General features: G+C 42.4%; 1 protein-coding gene across 46 annotated transcripts in view; it reads right to left on the bottom strand.

Annotated features, from left to right (window-relative positions):
* Nucleotides 1–20,668, bottom strand: part of SLC8A1 (solute carrier family 8 member A1) — a 421,405-nt gene that overhangs the window by 360,134 nt on the left and 40,603 nt on the right. For 11 of the 46 annotated variants that reach the window (XR_014842083.1, XM_021088316.2, XM_021088328.2 and 8 more), the window contains exon 1: nucleotides 6,360–6,583. The exons of 11 other annotated variants lie outside the window; for them this stretch is intronic. Coding sequence is in view for 13 of the 35 variants with exons in the window: in XM_021088308.2 (XP_020943967.2) it covers nucleotides 5,540–5,668 (129 nt within the window). In the remaining 22 variants the exon portion in view is untranslated. Of the gene's footprint in view, nucleotides 1–5,539; nucleotides 5,799–5,925; nucleotides 6,584–7,022; nucleotides 7,196–7,796; nucleotides 7,933–18,561; nucleotides 18,674–20,668 lie in introns of those variants that run through there. 24 more of the 46 variants (XM_021088308.2, XM_021088309.2, XM_021088310.2 and 21 more) reach the window with 9 other exon arrangements.

Raw genomic sequence — 20,668 nt, 5'->3', positions numbered from 1 at the left:
AGGAAAAAGGGTGAGGTAACTTTTGCTGAAATGACTTCAAAGTAATAGACCTGGATTCAACAATGTCCCACTTCACTAGTATAAAGTCATTTAATTTCATATTGCCTCCATGTGCTAATTTGCTTAAAAAAAAAAAAACTAGATGATCTCTGATATGTTTTCCAGAGATAGCTAGGGTTCTAAGCAGAAAGAGCACAGCTAAGAAGTTCTGAAAAGGGGCCATGGACAGCTGCACAGCCAGGAGAAGAAAGACAGTGAGGAGACAGCAGAACAGAGGCATTAACTGTGCCCAACACCAAGTCACAAATTTCAGCTCTAGGGGGCTCACATCCCCCAACATTTGAAAGGTAGATGTTTTTAAAAGAGTGACCTGCAACTGCTGAGGGGCATCTGACAGATGACTGAGCATCTCTCCAAACTCTATCCTTTAGCCCCTGGCTGATGCCACTCACTTTGGGAGCTGTACTATGGTGCACAGAGGAAGCTGGGGTTGGCACGCAGAGTAAGCAGACCGATTCTCTAGACCTGATGCTAGGACTGGATGCTATATATGGATCAGAGCAGAGCTAAAGGAGGCTCTGGGTCCTATGATTGAGGGGGAAGCAGAAGTGAGGAACTGGAGAAGCTCAAAGGAGAAAGCATGAGAGCCATTCGATGATACAGAATGAAAGAAAAACCGCCTGTGTTGGTATAGAAGACATAACCATCAAATTTAAGGCAGGAATGGGTGGGCAGATGGTCTACTCTTTGCCTCACCTTCCCGACTGATACAGCTTCTCTCCTTCAAGGTGTGCTGGAACTTCATCATCTTTTTGCTTTCCTGTGTGAAACACACATGCACAATGGCTTATGCTATCATGTTCCAGATCCACAGTTCCAGTGGCATGATCCTGACTGGGACCCACAGCTGGTCTGAAGGAAATGGCCCTAACCTTGCTCCAGGATGGTCCTTAGTTGGTTACAATAAATAGGGAGGCTTCATTTATTTTCAAAGTGCTTTTCACTCTTTGAGAACAAACTAAAATGCTGTCTTCTCCATGAACCCTTTTCCAGTGTTCTCTTCTCCTTTTCAACTCCACAGCATTGGGCTCAGTTGCAGCCACCCCACTCAGCCCAGTATTTTAGTGTTCTAGACCATGGCCTCCCTAAGAACCAGGAACACAGTGCCAAGAGCATAGCTTTGGAATAGCCTCAAAAACTGGTGCCATCACCTATTCCCTCTTAAACAAGTTATTTAAGCCCTAGACTTCATCTTTAAACTGGGACCAAGATGCTTCCTTGCAAGGGCACTTCTGAGCATCAAAAGAGACAACATGTGCAGAGTACTTCAATTGATGTCTGGAACATAATGGGTGTTAAATAAATGTCAAGAAACTCCTCTTCATCATCTGCATTCTCTGAAAAGCCCAAGTAACTTGCTGAATCACCCTCTTGTCTTCTTGACTTCATTTCACACGGGATTCAACCAGGAAATTTCTAATTAGTCTGACTTCACATGAAATGACATTGCCAGAGTGATAACTTTTTCTCTTTTCTGAAAAATTAAGGTGGAGTTGAATATTTACATTGATGTTTCTATGTTGATTACACAGGCAAAAAAAAAAAAAAAAAAAAAAAAAAAAAAAAAAAAAAAAAACATTTGTCTGAATGAGCATCACACTAGCTGGAAAGTGTGAATATTTACTGGTTAATGGTAAGACTATTCCAAAATGATACAGGAGAAGCCATTCAAGATTTGAAGGATATCATTTCACAGTAGGGGGCATAATTCACCCATTTCTCAGAAGATTTAAATAGGCTAAATTTTCAAGAAAGATCAAACTTGTGTTAACTTTGCTGCCCCAGAAGTAAAATGTCAGGGTGGCAGTTTACCTTGACCTCTGTCTGGCTGCACTCTACCCAGACAGAGTAGAGTGAGACTGCTTCAAGTAGCCTAGTTCCCAGGCACTTCCCCACCAGAAGGGCCCCTCTGGGGACACAAACTGGACAGTAACCCAGTTTCAAACTTCTTTCACTTCCTCTGCATCTTCCTGTGTTCCAGGCCCTTGGGGCTTTTCTATCTGCCAGTTGATCTGATAAACCAATTCAAGTTAAAAAATGAACAGATGCTAATGGTTTGTGAGAATGAATGGTAGCAATTTCCTAGGCAGCATCATTGCCTTCTATTAAGGATCTACTAGATAGAATCACTTTATACAAAATGAGTATCTCTAATGGTGAGAATTTCTGATCCTATATTGGCCATGGATAAACACCTGGAGTCCAGGGATGTTTTGTGCTTCTCAAATCACTTTCTAGACAGCTGCCTATAACATACTTGCCCTTGATCACCAGCACGTTTCGCTCACTACAGCAGACAGTTAGGACTTTCTCCTCCTCTTCCTCCTGACATTGGCTAGAAAGTTGCAGGTAAAGAGCAAATGGGATTCTTGTGAACCTTGGTCTGTCTGTTACTATTGCCTCTTGGGTGTTCAGATCAAAGGACAATCACAGATGGAGACATCAGACACTTAGGGTTCAATACTGAATTGCCAGCAAAGACAGCCTACAAAAAACACTTGAGGCAGCAAGAACTGTAAGCAGTTGTCTTCCACATCGAGTCAACACACTAGAAAAAGGCGCCTGATCTCATTTGTATTCTCAACTGATGAAAACATGCCAGTAAGAGTAGTTTACCCTAGGAGTCTCCAGTTCAGAAAATAAGCTGCTTGACTTACAAACTCTACTGAGAACCTAAACATTAATTAGTTGAAGTCTTTAAATATATTGTATAAAATATCCTCTGTGATGTGCGTATGTTGTGGGGGGGTGGTGCAGGAGAGGCTGAGGAGGAAGGGAGGCAAGAACAGAAAGCACCACAGAGAAATAAAGACACATTTATATACACAGAGGTATCTTCTGGAAGAGAAAGACATAAAACCGAAAATAAGCCCCCTGCACTTCATGATGTACCACTGGACTAGCCCCGAGTTCAAATCAAAATCTCAGAGGCAAGACCCTGAAAGCTCACCTTCCCAGAACCTAGTCCATCTTGCTGGATCTGAGAACATCTGACATTGACTTCCACTAAATCTCAAGGGCATCTCCAAGGGATAGACATTCCTTTGTTCAGAGAGAAAATTGGAAACTGCTGGTTTAGCAACCTACTGGCGTCATTAGCCCCAGTTACCAATGAAAATTAGAACCTAAGGGATAGGCAGCTGAGTGAGGCCGGTTCTGGAATCTAAAGTCAAGAATATTTGCCACAAGAGGGAGCAGGAGAATTTAATCAGATGGGAGATTATTTAGTAGAGGTTCTGATGAGGGGGTCTGACCATGAGGTATGGACGATATTGGAAGACATTCTGACAAGGTACGTTTATCCCTTAGAGGACGAAAAGAGGATGGAAGGATCAGGAAGAAGAGAGATTGAGTCCCAAGTTCTCAGCAAATGTAAAGAAATGATTTAATTTTTTAGTGAAAAGCAACATACATACACATTGCAAAAATATCAAACATGCAAGATACGTGCTCTACCGTGTTCATTTAATTGTGCATTTCTTTTTCCAGATTTAATTTCTATTTCAGTTTGGATCTTGTTTATTCCTATGCTGATGGGGAAGACCGGAGACTGCTTGCTTCTTACCTACATGCGTTTCTCCCTCTACCTGAAGGCATCATGGAGAAAGGGCTTCTGTTACTGAATTACAACATGAAAATCAGATGGTACAGTCCTAAAATGCCTTTACTTTGGGAGAAACCCATCCATAAGCTAAATGCACGCTTTATACTTGCTTTAAAGGGGGAATGCAACTTCATTGGATCTACAGAGCATTTATTTTGTCGAAGAAACAGATTAAGTACTGAGAAGGAACCATGCGTTTTACTTTGCAAGATAAATAAGTCTATTTTTGTGTGATTAAAAAAACATGTTAAATATAGCTTGCTAACAAAATGCTGAAGCCCTCTTGGATTTTTTTTCCCCCAAAACATAGTAAGTTTGAAAGAGCAATTAATGTAATTCCTGCAAAACAGTCTTGCAGGTGTTACTGATGACACTTCACCTTCCTTTTGTCATTTCATTTGGAGTTAGAGCACTACCAGGGCTATACACTTTTCTTCCTTTTCATGGAAAGTCAACAAAAGGGTTATTATCTAGTTCTTAATCTTAATCTGAAATGATACTGTTAGAAACCATCACATATCAAAGATAAAGTAAACAGAAAGATAGATGGTAGATAGGTAGACAGATACAAAGACAGAAATAAGGCACAGTCTGCATATTCTTTTAATTCATTACCTTCCTCTTCCGGCCCTGCTAAGCTTTCAGGCAGAGTAAAGCAAGTCTGACTGTCCTGGACACTTACATCCTTTACTGTCCCTGCACATCTAAACAGTAAATAATATTTTACCTCTGTCCAGTTTTTTTTTCTTTTTCCATTGGAATTAATCATTCCATACTTAATAAAAGAGCCATTTTAGGGAGGGAAATCAGGGCTACTTTTTTTAATAGGTTGGAAAAATCTTAGCTAAAGAGCCCTTAGATCCAAATGGCATCCTTCAAGCAGGCAGTCCCTAAAATGAAAACCGTTTGAGAAAACACATCTTGCTTCTGACGAAATAAGTGGGTCTCCCCCCACCTCCTCACCCACTAAGATGGAGCTCTCTTCCTTCCTCCCTTCTTTTTTTTTTTTTTTTCACACCAACCTAACCTCTTGCAATCAGGCAAGTTTAGCAAACCCACACAGCCAAATCCAAGTAAGACAATTTGAAAGAGGAACCTAAAAGCAATCATTTCTATTCCAGCTTTGTTTTCTTTTCTGAAATGAATGAAACATCTAAGTACATTTTCCTACCAGCTTTCCTGAATGGCTGCAGGAGTAGCTCTGAGAAAGAAAGGAAAAATTGTGTGTGTGTGTGTGTGTGTGTGTGTGTGTGTGTGTTTTGGAGGTAGTGGGTGGGAGGAACACTTTCAGAATCCCTTTCCTGGCTGCTTCTCATTTCCCTTAGGAAATCCTCACAGAGATGATGGGTCGTGGACTTCAAGTGCTCCCATTTGGAGATACTCAATCTATGCCTTTAACCAGATCTGATCAGACTCTCCACCTACTCCACCAGCTCCTCCATGATAGCGATGCCTGTAGTTCTTTACCACATCTGTCAGGTTTACAAAAGCTTCTTCCACTACACCTCCTACTGAGATTCCTTATTTCTCTTTTTAGTCTTTACACCTCCAGCAGGATAAAGTTTGTATTGTTATATTCACAACCACTAGTGGCTGACTAGCAGTAGGAGATAGCGCCAGCAAGGGAGCCAGGCAAAGGGGGGGTTAAACAAATACCTAGTGCAAAGCATGACTTTCTTTCCAAGGACTGCGGACACCATGCATATTGCTTTTTCAAAAAAATTCTTTGTTCCATTGGACCACTATGCTCTCAATCCAACCGTTGCCACTTTGTCTGGAGAGGGAAATACAAACTGCCAGCCCAAGCCATTCATCAAACAGGCAACAGAATCCATGAGGGTTGGGAGATTTTAAAAATCAAGGATGCACACATACCGTATTTTTTAAAAGCATTGCCTGGGTGGATTCGGATTCTGTAGCCGACTGTCCACCCTTAAGACCTCCCTCTTCTTCATTAAAGGAGGAGCCAAGAAGGATATCCTCACATCCCAGAACACAGACCATTTCCCCAAGAGCCAGCAAAGCTCCAGAAGCAGATAATGCAGCGGCAAAGTTCCCTTCTAATCTCCTAGGGAAAGATGCCTGTGCGTGCAGAATCCCCAACGCATACCTCGCCAGAGTGCCCAGAGACTGGGACCCTTCAGCCCACTCCCCCGCTGCATCTCTCCCTTGCCTGTCCCCCCGCCCCGGCCACACCTCCCTCCTCTCCGCAGTCCCTGCTGAAGGAGCACCCAAGGCTGGTCAGAAAAGAGGAGACTCACGCGCGTGGCCTTGGGGGAGACCCCAGGGATTACCAGGAGGAAGGATGACCGCGGAGCGGAGCCCAGTGGGTGGGGACGCCTGGATCCCCAGCAGCGCTGCTTTCCGGGTGAACTTAGCTCTTCGCGCCCTGAATCCTCAAGCCCCAGAGCGGTGCAGGGTGCAGCATCTCTCCTTAGCAGCCCTTTCTTCCTCCAGCAGCCGGCACTGGCAGGCGGGCACACTCAAAGCCCAGACGCACCAGCCCGAGCAATTTCACTCCCAAAGAAGCGCGGATACCCCAGAAAATGGATAGGGACACACACACACACACACTCATAATTTAGGAGCCGGTCCTTTGCCAAAGCCGAGGAAAGTGTAGTCTTCTGAACGACAAATGGAAAATAGTTGGCGGTATCTGGCCAAATCCCTTCTGCTGCCCGTCAGAAGATCCTACCTGGTCTGGGGGAGTGTGGCTGGATCCTTCCCCGGTTCCTTCACGCTAGTACGAAATACCGCGCACTCTCTCCTTTTAAATAGCTCTCGAGCGGGGAGAGGTCGCTCCCATCTTCGGAGGGAAGCACAAAGCAGGCGGCGGCGGGCAGGCTCGCGTGCAGCGCCGGCGCGAGCAGGAGCGGCGGCGGCGGCGGGCAGCCGGTGCGCGCGGGCGTGAGGCAAAGCGGAGGCCGGGAGGCTGGGAGGGCCGGGGCCCGGGCGGCGCGCGCGCTCCCCTCCCTCCCTCCCTCCCGCGCACACCCGCCCGCCCGCCCGCAGCCTCGAACTCGCTCTCACGCGCGCTCGGCCCCGCCACCCTCTCCCCGGCCCCCTGCACGCCCCCACCCCGGCGCCCTTGACCACCGCGGGCCAGCGGAGCCAGCGCGTTTTTGGAGTTCGCGGCGAGCGGGGAGCGATTCCAGCCTCTCAGCCTCTGCCTCGGAGATTTTTCGCTGTCCTCCTGGCCCTCGGCCCCGCAGTGCGTTCCGGCCGCGCGCTAGCGCTCTCTCCGGCGCCGGGCCCATGGATTACACGCGCAGACCCGCGCTGCAACTTTTCTTTGCAACCTTCATCGCCTCACCCCACAGCCAGAACCCCAACCCCGGCTCGCCTACCCGTTTCTCACCTCTGAAATTGTTCATCCAGATATATCTTTCTTCCTTCACTTTCTATCTCTCTGCTAAAGGAAGCTTTTTTTTTTTTTTTTTTTTTTTTAGCAGAGGGAACCGGGGTGTATCAATGATTTTCTCTGGAATCCTCACTCCGTGTTTTTCCTACATATCAGACCTGCACAGCAACACGCTGGCTAGTAGCTGCTGACACATGCAGATACGGATGGGGAGGGGGGTGACCCCCCCCCCCAGCCAAGAACTCTGAAAGATTCTCCCTGTTGGTATTTCCCTCAAAGATTGCAGCTCACCAGGGAATAAAGACCAAGAGGCTGTTTAATGTGAAAACCCTGCAGCTTTTAAAACTACAGAGAGGAGTAAAAGCTGAGCATTAAGGTTAAGTTGGGAAAGACCTAATGCAGCAATCGACGAACCATTCATTGCCCTTTCCAAGAGAAGCATTATCATTGCCAATACATCACTTCCCCATAATTAATAAAGGAGCACTGCACCAGGCCCTTGCTCTCTTGACAGCTCATTCATCCTTACAAATCCTTAATGACTTGGCAGGATGAAAGGCTGGACCCACTGTGGAGTTCACAAACCTGGCTGCACATCAGACACACCTGGGAAGATAGTTAAAAATGCAGATTTGAGTGTCCCATCTTGAGACTCTGATGTACCTCTCAAGCCTGACCCCAAGTTGGTATTTTTAAAGCATGAGTTGATGTTTGCCACTGGTGTGCTTGGCTAAAGTTAGGTTCCTTAGTAGAATTTCCCCCCATACTTACAGTGCAGCTCTGGGGCAGCCAGGACACAGAAGAGAGATTCTAACTCCAGGAATCCCACCTTTGACTGTGAGGCAAGGGTCGAGGTGGAGATTAGCCCTCCTCTGCCTCTTTGACAGTGGCTCTCAACTCTCACTGCACCTCAGAATCTCCTGGGGAGCTTTTAAAAACCCCAGTGCTTATGCCACACCCCAGACTGAGTATCTTAGAATCGCTGGGGGTGGGACCCAGGCATCAACAATTATTTTTAAGTTTCCTTGTTGACGCCTATGTGTAATGGAGGTTGAGAACCATGTTCTACACCAGTGCTCCTCAAACATGAATGTGCATATGAATCACCTGGAAACTGAAGTTTCTTTTGCAGTTGATCTGATGCAGGCCTGGGATCTGCATTTCTAGCAAACTCACAAGTGATAGGGATGCTGCCTGAATGAGGAACACTCTTTAATTAGCAGGGGTCTGCACATCTATCTAGTGGTTGTAAACATTCAGCTTGAAGGAAACTCTAAGCTTCTTCTCTTGTATATTCCCAGGAATCATTCTTCCCTCAATAAAAGAAAGTTTCACTCACTGAGGGAAGAATGACTCCTGGGAAGATACAATGAGTGAAACTTTCTTGAAACCCACCCTGCACACAAACTTTTTGTTGGACTGCACTGACTAGTGGATGAGAACAGAATGACATATTCGGGGTAGCAGAAGGTCACCATCTCTCTGTTAGCGAGCATCCTCAGTCAAAAATTACTTAGGGTCCTGACTTCAAGAGAGTGTGAGAGGCAGACATTTGGCTCACACTCAAGGAAAGGGGCCTGGAGGGAAAAGTGGCTGCTTTGTAAATGGCATGGAGAAAAGCATATAACCAAAGACTCCGCCCATAGCAATAGGATGGAGCTAACTGAAGGGACTGAATGGCAATACTAAGTGGATATGCAAGTGGACTCATCTCATGAAGATAGATTTTGAAGAAAAGGTGTGGCCGGAGTTCCCGTTGTGGCGCAGTGGTTAACGAATCCGACTAGGAACCATGAGGTTGCGGGTTCGGTCCCTGCCCTTGCTCAGTGGGTTAACGATCCGGCGTTGCCGTGAGCTGTGGTGTAGGTTGCAGATGTGGCTCGGATCCCACGTTGCTGTGGCTCTGGTGCAGGTCGGTGGCTACAGCTCGGATTGGACCCCTAGCCTGGGAACCTCCATATGCCGCGGGAGCGGCCCAAGAAATAGCAAAAAGACAAAAAAAAAAAAAAAGAAAAGAAAAGAAAAGGTGTGGCTATTATTGATATTAGGGACTTAGTGAAAGCTCAGATTTTCTTCAAGGTGTAAGCATCCCTGTGACATGGGGTGATAAAAGCCTTGTTCTTAAACATTTATAGTCCAGTGGGGCCAAAGTCCCTCTTGTTAGCAACTGGGAAGGCATTGAGACAACATCTTGGTTCTGTTTATTCCTCCATTTTTTTCCTTCCAATTTACATCAATATTTAGGTTAATTTGGCTATTTGGGGGGAAAAATCTATGTTAAGTAGTCTTTTCCACTACCTAGAACCATTAAAAGGCAGCCTAGTACCTAGTGATTTGGCACCACCTTTGATTTGGCTCAGTTTCTGAGCCCCTATTTTTTTTCCCTTTCATTTCTCTTTAAAGTCATTTTTATAAGGGTTCCAGGGCCCAAAGGCAAATCAAACCTTTTGCTCCCTCCTGAATGTCATACATGACTGGATTTTTATTGCAAGAATTATCAAAGGCTACATCACTGGCACAAAGCTCTAGGTAAGGAGATAGGCTGCTACAGGCTGTGGCTTTGGAAAGGAGAAATATTGTATATGGGAGGGTGGTGATTTACATTCCAATAGCAATGCTGTTTCCTAATTGTAATCTCGCATACTGATTGCCATTCTTTCCTCTGGACTCAAGAATCAGTTTTGGGATATTCAAAGCAGTTCAGCATTAATGTTTTGGGGACACCATAGGGACACCACTAAGATTTGATATACTGTAAAGATGGTTCTGATTTTCATGAATGCTTTCCCCATAAACTTTCAGGGGATCTTTTAGCAAACGCATTTTCAAAGCAAATGAAAATGTTGTGAATCAGGCCCTCTTTTTCTAGCCAGTCCACATAAAAGTTAGACACATGATCAGAGGGACTCCAAATTTTATTTTTAGTATTTAATATTTGGCAAAACAGCCAAGACTTTTTAATCATAGGGGAAACAAGTATTTCTTGCAATTCCTTTCACTTTTACTTTGAATTACTTAGGTCAGAGGTACCATCCTTGTGGTGTGGTTTGGTTTGGTTTTGTTTTTTCCATGCTTGGGGCTTCTTCAATGTGTTACTATAGCTCTAGTTACTCCCCATCTCATTTCTTTCTCTGCCTGTCTGTCTTCACTGCTCACCTATCTGCTCATTCATGGGTTCAGTCTGATACTGATTTCTACATAAGAGAAAAGCATTGTAGTGTCCACAGCCTAGACAAGGAGAGGGAGTGGAGCTTTGCATTAACCGTGTTCTTACAGTAAGAAACTCCAGATGAACCACTGGACCAGGTTTTCTTTGCTGTTGATTTGATTCCCTGTCACTTCTAGGGTAACCATGGGAATTCTTGGTGACTTCCAAGTGCTGTGGTTCCTCCTCCCTGAGGTCTTGTTCCTGCAATTAAAGTTTTACTTCTCTGTTTTGTTTTGAGCAGTTGAATACCACCCCTGAACCCATGCAGGCAGTGGCCCCTGCCACTGGGCGGAAGCAGCCTTCCCAGGAGACTCAAAGTTATAATCCATCCTTCCTCAGGGCTCCATCGTTGTAAAGTCACCCACTTCCTTTTAATTTGTCAGTCTTTGGACATCAGAGGCCTGCATTTCTACATTTGAGCAACTTACAGTTAAGGGCTGGGCTTGTGCAAAATCCTGACACTTTCATTTTCCATTTCTGCCCTTTAATATCTTAAGGACATTATCTTGTTTATATCTCAGAACTGACCCATGGGAAGGTTACCAGTGAGTAACTTAATGGCAGAAGCATTATCTAGATCGACTAGTGGGTAAGGAAAGAATAGAGACTGGTTAAGAATTAAGGCTTTGGAGTCAGAATATCTGGGTATGAATCTTACTGTTGGCTGTATTACCTTGGGAAGTGTTTTTAACCTCTGTGAGTCACAATATCTTTGGAAAACCTAGATCATAAATTTTCAAGTAGTTATGAAAAGGATAAAATGTATTTAATGTGCTAGACATCATTCTCGATCATAGTAATTACTCAATAAATGGTGTTTTTTTCATAAATTTCCATAAAAGTAATATCCAAAAAGAAAAAAAGCTTCTAATTAATTAGGTTGAACCTAATCAGGTCGTCTCATTACTGATGATGGTTATGCTGTGGTTTTTGCTATGAAGAATTCTATACAATGAATACTCCCAGGAAGCAGACACCCCTAAGGTCTGAGAATACTTTCAGTCTGTAATGAAAGATGCTGCTTTTGCACATACTGATTTTTTTTTTTTTTGTCTTTTTAGGGCTGCACCTGCAGCATATGGAGGTTCCCAGGCAATGGGCCTAATTGGAGCTACAGCTGCCAGCCTATGCCACAGCAATGCCAGATCTGAGCCACATCCGCAGCCTACACCATAGCTCATGGCAACGCCAGATCCTTAACCCACTGAGCAAGGCCAGGGATCGAACCCGCAACCTCATGGTTCCTAGTCGGATTCGTTTCCACTGCACCACGACGGGAACTCCCTGCACATCCTGATTTTGTAGAGTGTGGTTATGTGGTCAATAAAAGGGGCACCGCATTCTTGCTGTATGACGATATTTCGTATATGTCTTGGTTCAACTTGATCCCATTTCTATTATAATCTGAGGGTTTAATTTCCAGTAAAGCCATTTTTGGGGGGGCATGGGCAGGTGTGGTATATGGAAGTCTAGGCACTAGGGGTCTAATCAGAGCTACAGCTGCTGGCCCACACCGCAGACACAGCAACACAGGATCAGAGCCAAGTCTGAGACCTACACCACAGCTCATGGCAATGCTGGATCCTTAACGCACTGAGCAGGGCCAGGGATCATACCTGCACCTTCATGGGTACTAGTCGGGTTTGTTTCCATTGACCTATAAGAGAAACTCCTGAAATAGAGCCATTTTAAAATCCAAGGAAGCTTTTGCTTGTCACATTAATTTTACAAACAGGGAACTTTATCTGGAGGGCTTCAACTTTTTCACTAAGTTTGCACAAACCTCTCTCAACATTGATTCAAAGACTCCATCAATAGGGACTCAAGATGAAATCCCAGGGGTCCTCCGTACTGGGCAGTTGTTCCTGGCAATCCAGTTCCAGAGTAGTATCCCTGAGAAACTGAACTTCAGCTTTTTCAATAAATCTCTTTTCTCAGGCATTGCCTATGATACATAGTTCCCTCACTGCATCTTCAATTGCTGGCCCAGGATTGGAATCTTCTGAGAACTGCCAATGTTTTAGTGGTTACCACAGTGCCCAGACAGTAGCCCTTGAAAATGGTCATAACAAAGATACCAGTGGAGGAAATGGACTGAATTTATGGATGTCTCAGTACATGGTTTTAATGATGCTGATTCTGCTACTGCTGGAAGTGTCTGGGAATAAATGATATGCTCTTGTCTCTTTAAAAATTTAGAATCTTACATAGCATGGCCTAAAGAGACCTTAGCAATTCCGAGTAACAAAAGTTCAGAGACTACTTCCTAATTTTCCTTTCTTTAAAAACATATCCTTGTCAACACAAAAGTCTTAGCCATCTTTGGTTTTGTATAAGGAGTTCTGATGGTATAGACCAAAATAAATGTCATTTGGGTAGATATTAAAATTGTTTAACATCTACAATCTAATTTTTAGATAAGAAATCCTTGTGAACTAATGAGAGAATTATGATTAATCTCCTTTTACAAGTTGAGAAAGTACAAAGAGATTTGCCCAAATGTGGCTGCACATAGCATCTCCTGCGTTGTTTCAAAATAATGCTGAAGCCCAGGCCCACTCTTGGAGATCCTGTTCCCAGTGGTCTCAAGTGGAATATGGGCACTCGTATTTTTTTAAGCTCCCTGGTTGGTGCTAAGTTCAGGCACAGCTAAAAACCACTGGCCTAAGATCAAATAATGGGAAAGACAAGGGAAAATTCCCCTTGCATCTTCCACAAGGCTGTTTCTATTCTGCTCCTCCATAAAACATTGTTAGTTAAAAGAAATTTAAGGGGGGACTCTTCTTGGAAATTTGAAATAATTTACAAAAATTTGAGGTCCTCTTTGAGTCTCTAAGAAACACAGGTGGGTGGTGTAATTAACCTGACAAAGATAGAGGATCAAGAAAGTTGAGTCTGAGACTGCAGGGCCTCTGCCTGTCTACCAGTCAGACCCCAGCCTCTAGGGGAGTTGGTTCGTGGTAAATGAATTAATAAAGCATATACAGTCCCCAGTAGGGGGATTGGCGTTTATGGACAGAAGATGGATTTTGGTAATAGGGTAAAGTAAACTTGTTGGCCCCTGTCCAGTACAAAGTGCAACCATATAGCAATCATCTCCTTGTAGCTACAGCGAAGGCTCTGGTTAGCAACTGATATAGTCACCATATCCATAACCACAGTCCTGCCTGGCCACCTGCTCTGTGATGACAGACAGATTGTCTGTGACATTGCAGGAGGCCAGACCACACAGAGATGGCAATCTGACCAAGCCTCAGGCTGGCACCTGTAAGCTGACCCCTTGTCATTTATCTCACCAATTACTTATAAGCTCGAGTTTGGCCCAGTTTGAGAGCATGTTGGAGAATCTCTTATTTCCTGTTAAGAGGGGTCCTGTAGGCATGTATCATTGGATATTGGGCTTAATATTTTCATTTATTGTTTCAAGGAACCAGTGAACTTCCTGAGAGGTTCAACATCAGTCATTTAGCAATTCTAATTAAAAGCAAAAAATCAGGGAGAGCAGAAACAAATATGCAATTGAGAAGTCATAGTCCTTCATTTGTTCATTCATTCCTTCATGCACTCATTCAAAATATATTTATGAGCACCCACTCTGGGTTAGGCACTGTCCCAGATGCTTGAGATACAATAGTGAAAAGGTCAGTAAAAGTTCCCACCCTCCTAGGACTTAACATTCCATTAGAAAAACAGGCAGTAAGGAAAATGAATTAATACATAGGGTATAAGATAGAGAACCTGCGATGAAAGAACTGGAGCAGGGAAGAAAAGACAGAGACTTCGGGGAGAAAGTACTAGTTTAGGTGGTCAGCTTTGCAGAGAACTGTTAAGATTCCACATTGACAGTGTGATCCCTTTTTTGAGAGACCCAAACAGATGAAATGATAAAGCACAGGACTTTGGACATTTTTCCCACCCTGAGTTGAGGTTCCTTTAGGAATTCCCAACTTAGAGCCCCTGGACTTCATCAGGGCAAGGTGCAGAGGCCTGGCCACATGGCTGGCAGCTCTGCACTAAAGAGCATGTACCTGTGATATAAATTCAGGTGTTGTTCCAAAAAGACAAGATGGCTCCCAGAGGCTGCACATAAAATGGTCCTGTTCCTTCCAAGGCAGAGTTGCTGCAAGAATTCTGAGTTCCCTTTTGGTTTAAAGAGTATTCTGGATGGCGAATATTACACAAGTGAGCTCTCCTGGTGAACCTCTGACCACAAAGTTAACAGCACTGGTGAGGGAGGAAGGGGATCCCATATGTGTAACTTGATGGTTCTGGCAATTCTTTCCATGAGTCTGTTACACCTCCTTTTCCCTTCTTCCTACATTCTTATCTGAAATTACACAATGCATATTGCATGCACACACTCACCACCATGAATTTTAACTGCAGCCAAAGAGCTAATTATTGGAAAATCACCATTTGCAAATTTGCAGATAATGCATGGAGATAATAGCCAAACTCTCATTTTTTCTAATTTTATTTCACATGAATGGTTTTTTATCTGCCAGATCTTATATACTTGATTTCAAATCTAATTAAAAGGTCATAGGCTAAAGCAAATTATGACCCATGCATTGCCCTCTTTTGAGATTAAAAAAATGATAGATTTGAAGCCTGAAAATGATACCCAAATTATGTATTTTATGAATCTTAAAAGACATTTTGTGTCTTCCTGTTTCTTTAGTCCAAAAAAAAAAAAATCTCTGAATATAAACATTGCTTAAGGAAAGGCCGATTTTATATGGAAAATCATTCAACACAGCAAATGCCTATCTAACTCATACTAAATGATCACTAAGTATGTGTTGAATAAATGATGCAAATTCATGGTGCAGGACTTATTCTAGGGCAGTCATTTAAAGAAAGTTTTGCAGCAGATTTACTGGCTGAATTTTTAAATCATTCAGGCAGCAGGTAGTAAGTGAGTACTCCCTTCAGCACCATGAACTAAGTCCTGCGGTGACTAAAAAATGACTTAGACACTGCCTGAGACCTTTAAGAATTTAGTCTTACAGCTAGAATTAGACGCTGTAGATTTGGGGGTACATGAGTCCTATAGCCAGACGCTGGCCTTATGAAGATGCACCTTGAGTGTGTGACGTGTTAAAGGGAGAGTGGTCAGGGATAAGACACCAGAGAGGAGATGGTCATAATGAGCCCACGGAAGGCCAGGTGAGAGGACTCAAACAATGACCGGAGATGCACAGCAAGAAAATAGTTGTTTTTTGCTTTGATTGGATTCTTGGCAGAGTCCCATTACCCGCTCCCTCGCCCAGCCCAGTAATTCTTTTTTTAAATACTGAGTTTTCATTTTCAGAGGAATCATTATGGATGGTTTCAACTGGAACACATATGACTTCTATAAGGCCTTTAGTATTCTCGGAAGAAATTCTCCTTAAAGAGCAGCATACTAAAGCAGGACAGGGGACAGCGGGGAGGAAGGGTAGTCTTTCCCCACAGGCTGGGGGAGCATTTCATCACTGAGAAGCTGCACATGGATAATAAAAACCAGAGAGCCTTGGTTGGTTTTAGTACAGTGTTTAAATTCTCTGCAGACAATGCACGCCCTTTTTCTTTGCACCTTAAATGGACCCTTCCCACTGCCTGGTCTCTGACGTGGGGCTGCCTTTTAAATAGGTTGTAGAAAGCTGAGACTTATCTGGTCGTCTCTCTATGGCAGTAGAGCTGAATTGTTACCAGGGAGCAGGTGAAAAGATTCTGTTTCCTACATGCATCCCATCTGCCTCTCCACGAGTAAATCTCCAGACATTTAAATCCACTGTGTGGGAAAGCCAAATTGAGCCAATTTTGATGAAGTATAGACTTTCTAAAGAGCTCTTTGCTTCCCCTAACTACAGCTGCTTTTAATATTATTTTAGAAATATACAGAACCAGTGAAGGAAATCTGAACATAATCACAACATTTAATCAAATATTTCTCTCTTTCAATCATATATATGTAATCAAAATAATATTGTTTTGCTAAAAGCAGTCTTATTTATTGGATAACAAATAGATGAAATCATTGGTTTGATTTGACATCTCTTGTTATATACCCTTAATCTGACACAAACTAAAAACTACACATTTATCATTATGAGAAATCCAGGGTTACACCTTGACATTGTAAGATATATTTTTAAATGGAAAGCATATGCTATATTTTTAGATTTCTATCCTTTTGTTCTAAGATGAAATGTTATTTTAAAATTTAATAATTTATTAATTTATATTGTTTGTTTAAATAAATGTATTTAAATCAACAAAATTAAATGTTATTTATATATAAATACTAATGTTTGAACAAAGCCTAATGGATTTTCTGACAAGTTTGGAGCCTTCTTTCCCTTTTCTGTGAGACTGTCTTATGATCAGAACAGACTGAGCTTGAATTTTATGGAAATTGACTTGATTTTGGGTGCTTACCTGCTAGCTATAAAAATCATGAAAAAATGCTTTACCTATTCACTCACTTATTTGAGTATTTTAACATTACTATTAAAGCAGGGCATTATATTAGAAATAAAGGGATCATCAGTGAACCCATGAACAAATGGAGCTTTCATCTTGGGGAAAACAAAAGAGATATTAAAAAAATTGCACAATTTTTTAAGAGAGGGAGCTGACCTTTTTAAGGAGCACTAGAAAATGACTAGGAACTGAGAAGGAGAAGAGGAAGGTGAATTCTGTCTAGTCCTCAAGAGAAGCTTCAGGTGCAAAGGCCCTGTGGTGAGAAGGAGCATTCGAGGTACTGTAAGTATGTCAGTGGGTGAAAGCCACAGAAAGTGAGGGAGGCAGGGTGTTCCCAGGGGCTATAAGTTAGGCAGGGCCATGCAATACTGTAGGGCTCGGCATTCGGTGTCATTTTAAGTTTAAGATAACTTATCTGCTCATTCTGAAGACTTGCCTTAGTTTCTTATGGAAAAAATAGCCTTGTAATTACTAAACTTTTCTTCACTTTTTTTCCTTTCCTTGCTCACACATGGTTTACCAGAGTTCCTCATAAGTTTGGTATTTAAAGAGTGACTTAATTTGTTAATTCATATTTTCTAGACATGATTTTACTTATCACCCCTGTTAGGGGTGTCTAATCACTACAATGTCCACAATTTTCCACCAGTTTGCTTTTCAGATTATTCAGTGGAATCCTATTCTGTGTCCACTTTTCTCCCAGACATACTCTTCCAAATTACTCTCATGTACTTATGAACAAGAAGAAATACTGATAGTCAAAGTGAATAAGAAATGCTCAACTCTGGAATGGTGATAGTGCATTTCGTAACTTTAAAACACTTCTACAGTTTCACTTGTTATTTGAAGTTAACATTTCTGCATTGGGGTATATAAGCACATTGGTGATTACGCCCAGGAAATGATCCTTTCCGTTACTAGCTGTGGAGAGAATCATATTCAAGTGGTTCCTCCTCTTTGAGGTCAAGAACAGAGGCACCAAAAAGAATTGCTTCAACAACTGTAAAAAGGCAAGACTTGCATTTGATTTCCCGGTCTGGTTTACTTCTGAATCATGGATTCCTGGAGTGGTGGGACAACCACGGGGGAAATATGGGGTGAGGTGGACTCAGAAGTGATGCTCTTCTGGGGAAAGGAGATGGGGGATGCATACCTGCCAAGGACTCAGGATATGAGATAGATTTTGTGTGAAGTCATTATTGAGGAAGTGGAGGGAGGGAATCAACCTAAAACAATTGTCCTCCAGCCACACAAAATTTCCCCAGTGCTTGGAGGAGATGCTGAGTGGACAGTTCTGCCCGACCACACTGAGCATATAACCAATGAGACGGTCAGTGGCAGGAACCAACATGAAGGAGCTGCGTCCTTGCCATGAGAGGTATTCCCACCCCCTCCTCCCTGCCGCATCACAACAAGAGTGTAAAGGAAGGAGGGCAGGCAAAAGGTAGACAACATTCCCTTCCTCTCCAAATCTCCAGAGCAGTGGTTCTCAGCAGAGGTGGTAGTGCTCCTTAGGGGCAACTTGGAAATTCATTGGGATGTTTTGTGGTCACAATAATATGGAAGTTGTTACGGAAGTTTATTGGGCTGGACCAAGGATGCAACATTATCTTGCAATCCTTGAGATGGCCCCATACAATGAATAATTGTCCTTCACTCCACATACTTTTCAAATGTTCTACAGAGCATTATGACCCAAGACTAGAAACTCTGCTTTTTAGCATAAGAACAAAGTATTTTTTGCATATTTGTTAAAATCAATGTAAGTTATTACATCAGTTCCTCCAGAACTGTAACTACTGTGTACATTGAGAAAAAATTTATACTGTGTTTTATTTGGCATTTAAAAAAGATAGTCACCATTTTGGAAAATCCCTTCACTGATGGCAAGGTTGATTGTTGATCAGCATCTGTAGCTGTTTCTCTTGGGGGAGGTGCCATGTAATGGAACATGTGTCTTCTAGAATGAGGCCTGAGTTAAAGAAATTGAACAATGTATTGATTTAGTATAAAATATTGGCATATCTGAGAGAATATTATGTAGAATTTTAAAAAAATTATTTGTGAAATAGGTTATACTATCAATTCATTTCATTTCAGAATGATGAAAATATTGCTACAATATATTTTTTAAAAAGGAGAAATATAGAACTGAATGAATCAATGGTGTCTCCAAGTGTGTAACTCTCTAAGATTTACAAATGTGGCCTGCTGTGGCAAGGCTGGGAGTTGGGGAGAAATTTAAATCAGTGATTATTATCAGACTGAAGTTTAGCAGTGAAAGGGAATGAGTCAATTAGAAGAGGCTCACTCACTAACTAAAGTGACTAGAAACTTTCTGGACTGAAATGCCCTTCTGGGAGCCCTTGCCAGAGTTTCTCCAGAGTTCCAATGGAAGTTCTTGGAAAATGACTCAAGGATCTTTTCTGCAGCTTTTATATCCAACTGGATGGTCAACTACCTGCCACATATTTGAAGAAAGGAAAGAATGCATAGTTCCAATTCTGTTGCTTACCAGTTGCTGATAAACTCACTATCACTCTGAGCCTTACTTCCCTTACAACCTGAGGCTGCTAAAGAACTATTCTGATCTTTCAATACTATTGTGAGGATCATTTGGTACAATAAGTATGAAATGTTCAGTAGTACAAAGAAATGTGATTCTGAACCTTCTTGCATTCCATGGAGCTCAGACCTGTGCTATGAAGGTAAAAATTCCTAATAGTTCATGTTAGTTGGTTGAATGTGTCTTCCTCTTCACCCCTCCCATCCCCACCCATCGAGCACAGACACTGGACATTTTGACTTTTTCTTTATATTCCCAATGGTTAATGCTTAAGTTTTTCATCTACATGTATTATGTACCTGAAAAGCCCTATTTATGAATATACAGCATCATTAACTTATTTCCAAATAAACCAAGAGAGCATTACATATAATACCATCTAGGTATTGAGATTAGTCATATATTTTATAGGAATTGTTGGTCTAAAAACAAAATATGCAGAGAAAGAAAGAAACAGGTTAAGTGTTTTAAAAGGCAAATCCCACCTGGTGCACACCAGGAGGGCAGCTAATTAAATCCTCTGAAAGGAGCAGTGCAGATCCCCAAGGCTGGCGGGGGGCTGAGCCCTTTGGAACACAATGTTTATCCTGTCCCTTAGAGTACCCATCTGACCCTCAGGAGGGTCTGTTTCAGTGTATCAGCTTTTTCAATTGTTCATCTTCAATTTTTACCTGTACCAAGACTCCACTATTAACCCCAAGCTACCTATCATGAAAATTTCTCCTTCTGTACAAAGCTGAGAGTATGATGGGAACTGATAGAAACTCAATCTCACTGCTAAAGGAACACCTCAACATGAAAGGGTTTGCGCTATAGAGCATCACCCTCTAGACCACACAGTAGGACAGCCCTCTTAAAGGGGGTGATGGTGCTATTAAGTGCTGTTACATACAGACATTCACTTTTCTAAAATATCTTTTTCCTCTTTTTTTATTATCTTTTTTTTTTTTTTGGAAGCATCTGAAGCACATGGAAGTTCTGGGGCGGGGGGGTCAAAACTGTGCTGCAGTTGCAACCTGCACTACACCTGTGGCAACCCCAGATACTTAACATACTGAGCCACATGGGAACTTCCATATCATTTCTTAATTAAAAACATTGGTGACTGCTGTCTTTATCTCTTTTTTTGTTTTACGGAATAGTGATTTGCTGCCTTTTTTCTCCTTTCTGAGGCAATTTCTACCTTAATTAAGAGACATATAATATCTCTTTGCATTTGACACCCATGTAAATAACTTCTGCCCTTGTTATTCCCTTCAGAATGCTGTCCACTTTAATTAAATCCTGATTAATTTCCGTTTTCTCCCAAAGAAAATAATAGTGGTTTTCTGTAATGCTTTTGGTTTCACTGGCACCTATATTCACCGTCTTTATCTATTATTAAATTCACTATATTAAATT

The sequence above is a fragment of the Sus scrofa genome, chromosome 3, assembly GCF_054392235.1.
Source record: "Sus scrofa isolate SSC_HxYL_T2T_F1_AM1 chromosome 3, Sscrofa_HxYL_maternal_Yorkshire_Landrace_v2.0, whole genome shotgun sequence".
In the NCBI taxonomy this organism is placed as follows: Eukaryota; Metazoa; Chordata; class Mammalia; order Artiodactyla; family Suidae; genus Sus; species Sus scrofa.
Note: the sequence above shows the minus strand (reverse complement) of the source record. Positions and strands in the feature narration are given on the sequence as shown.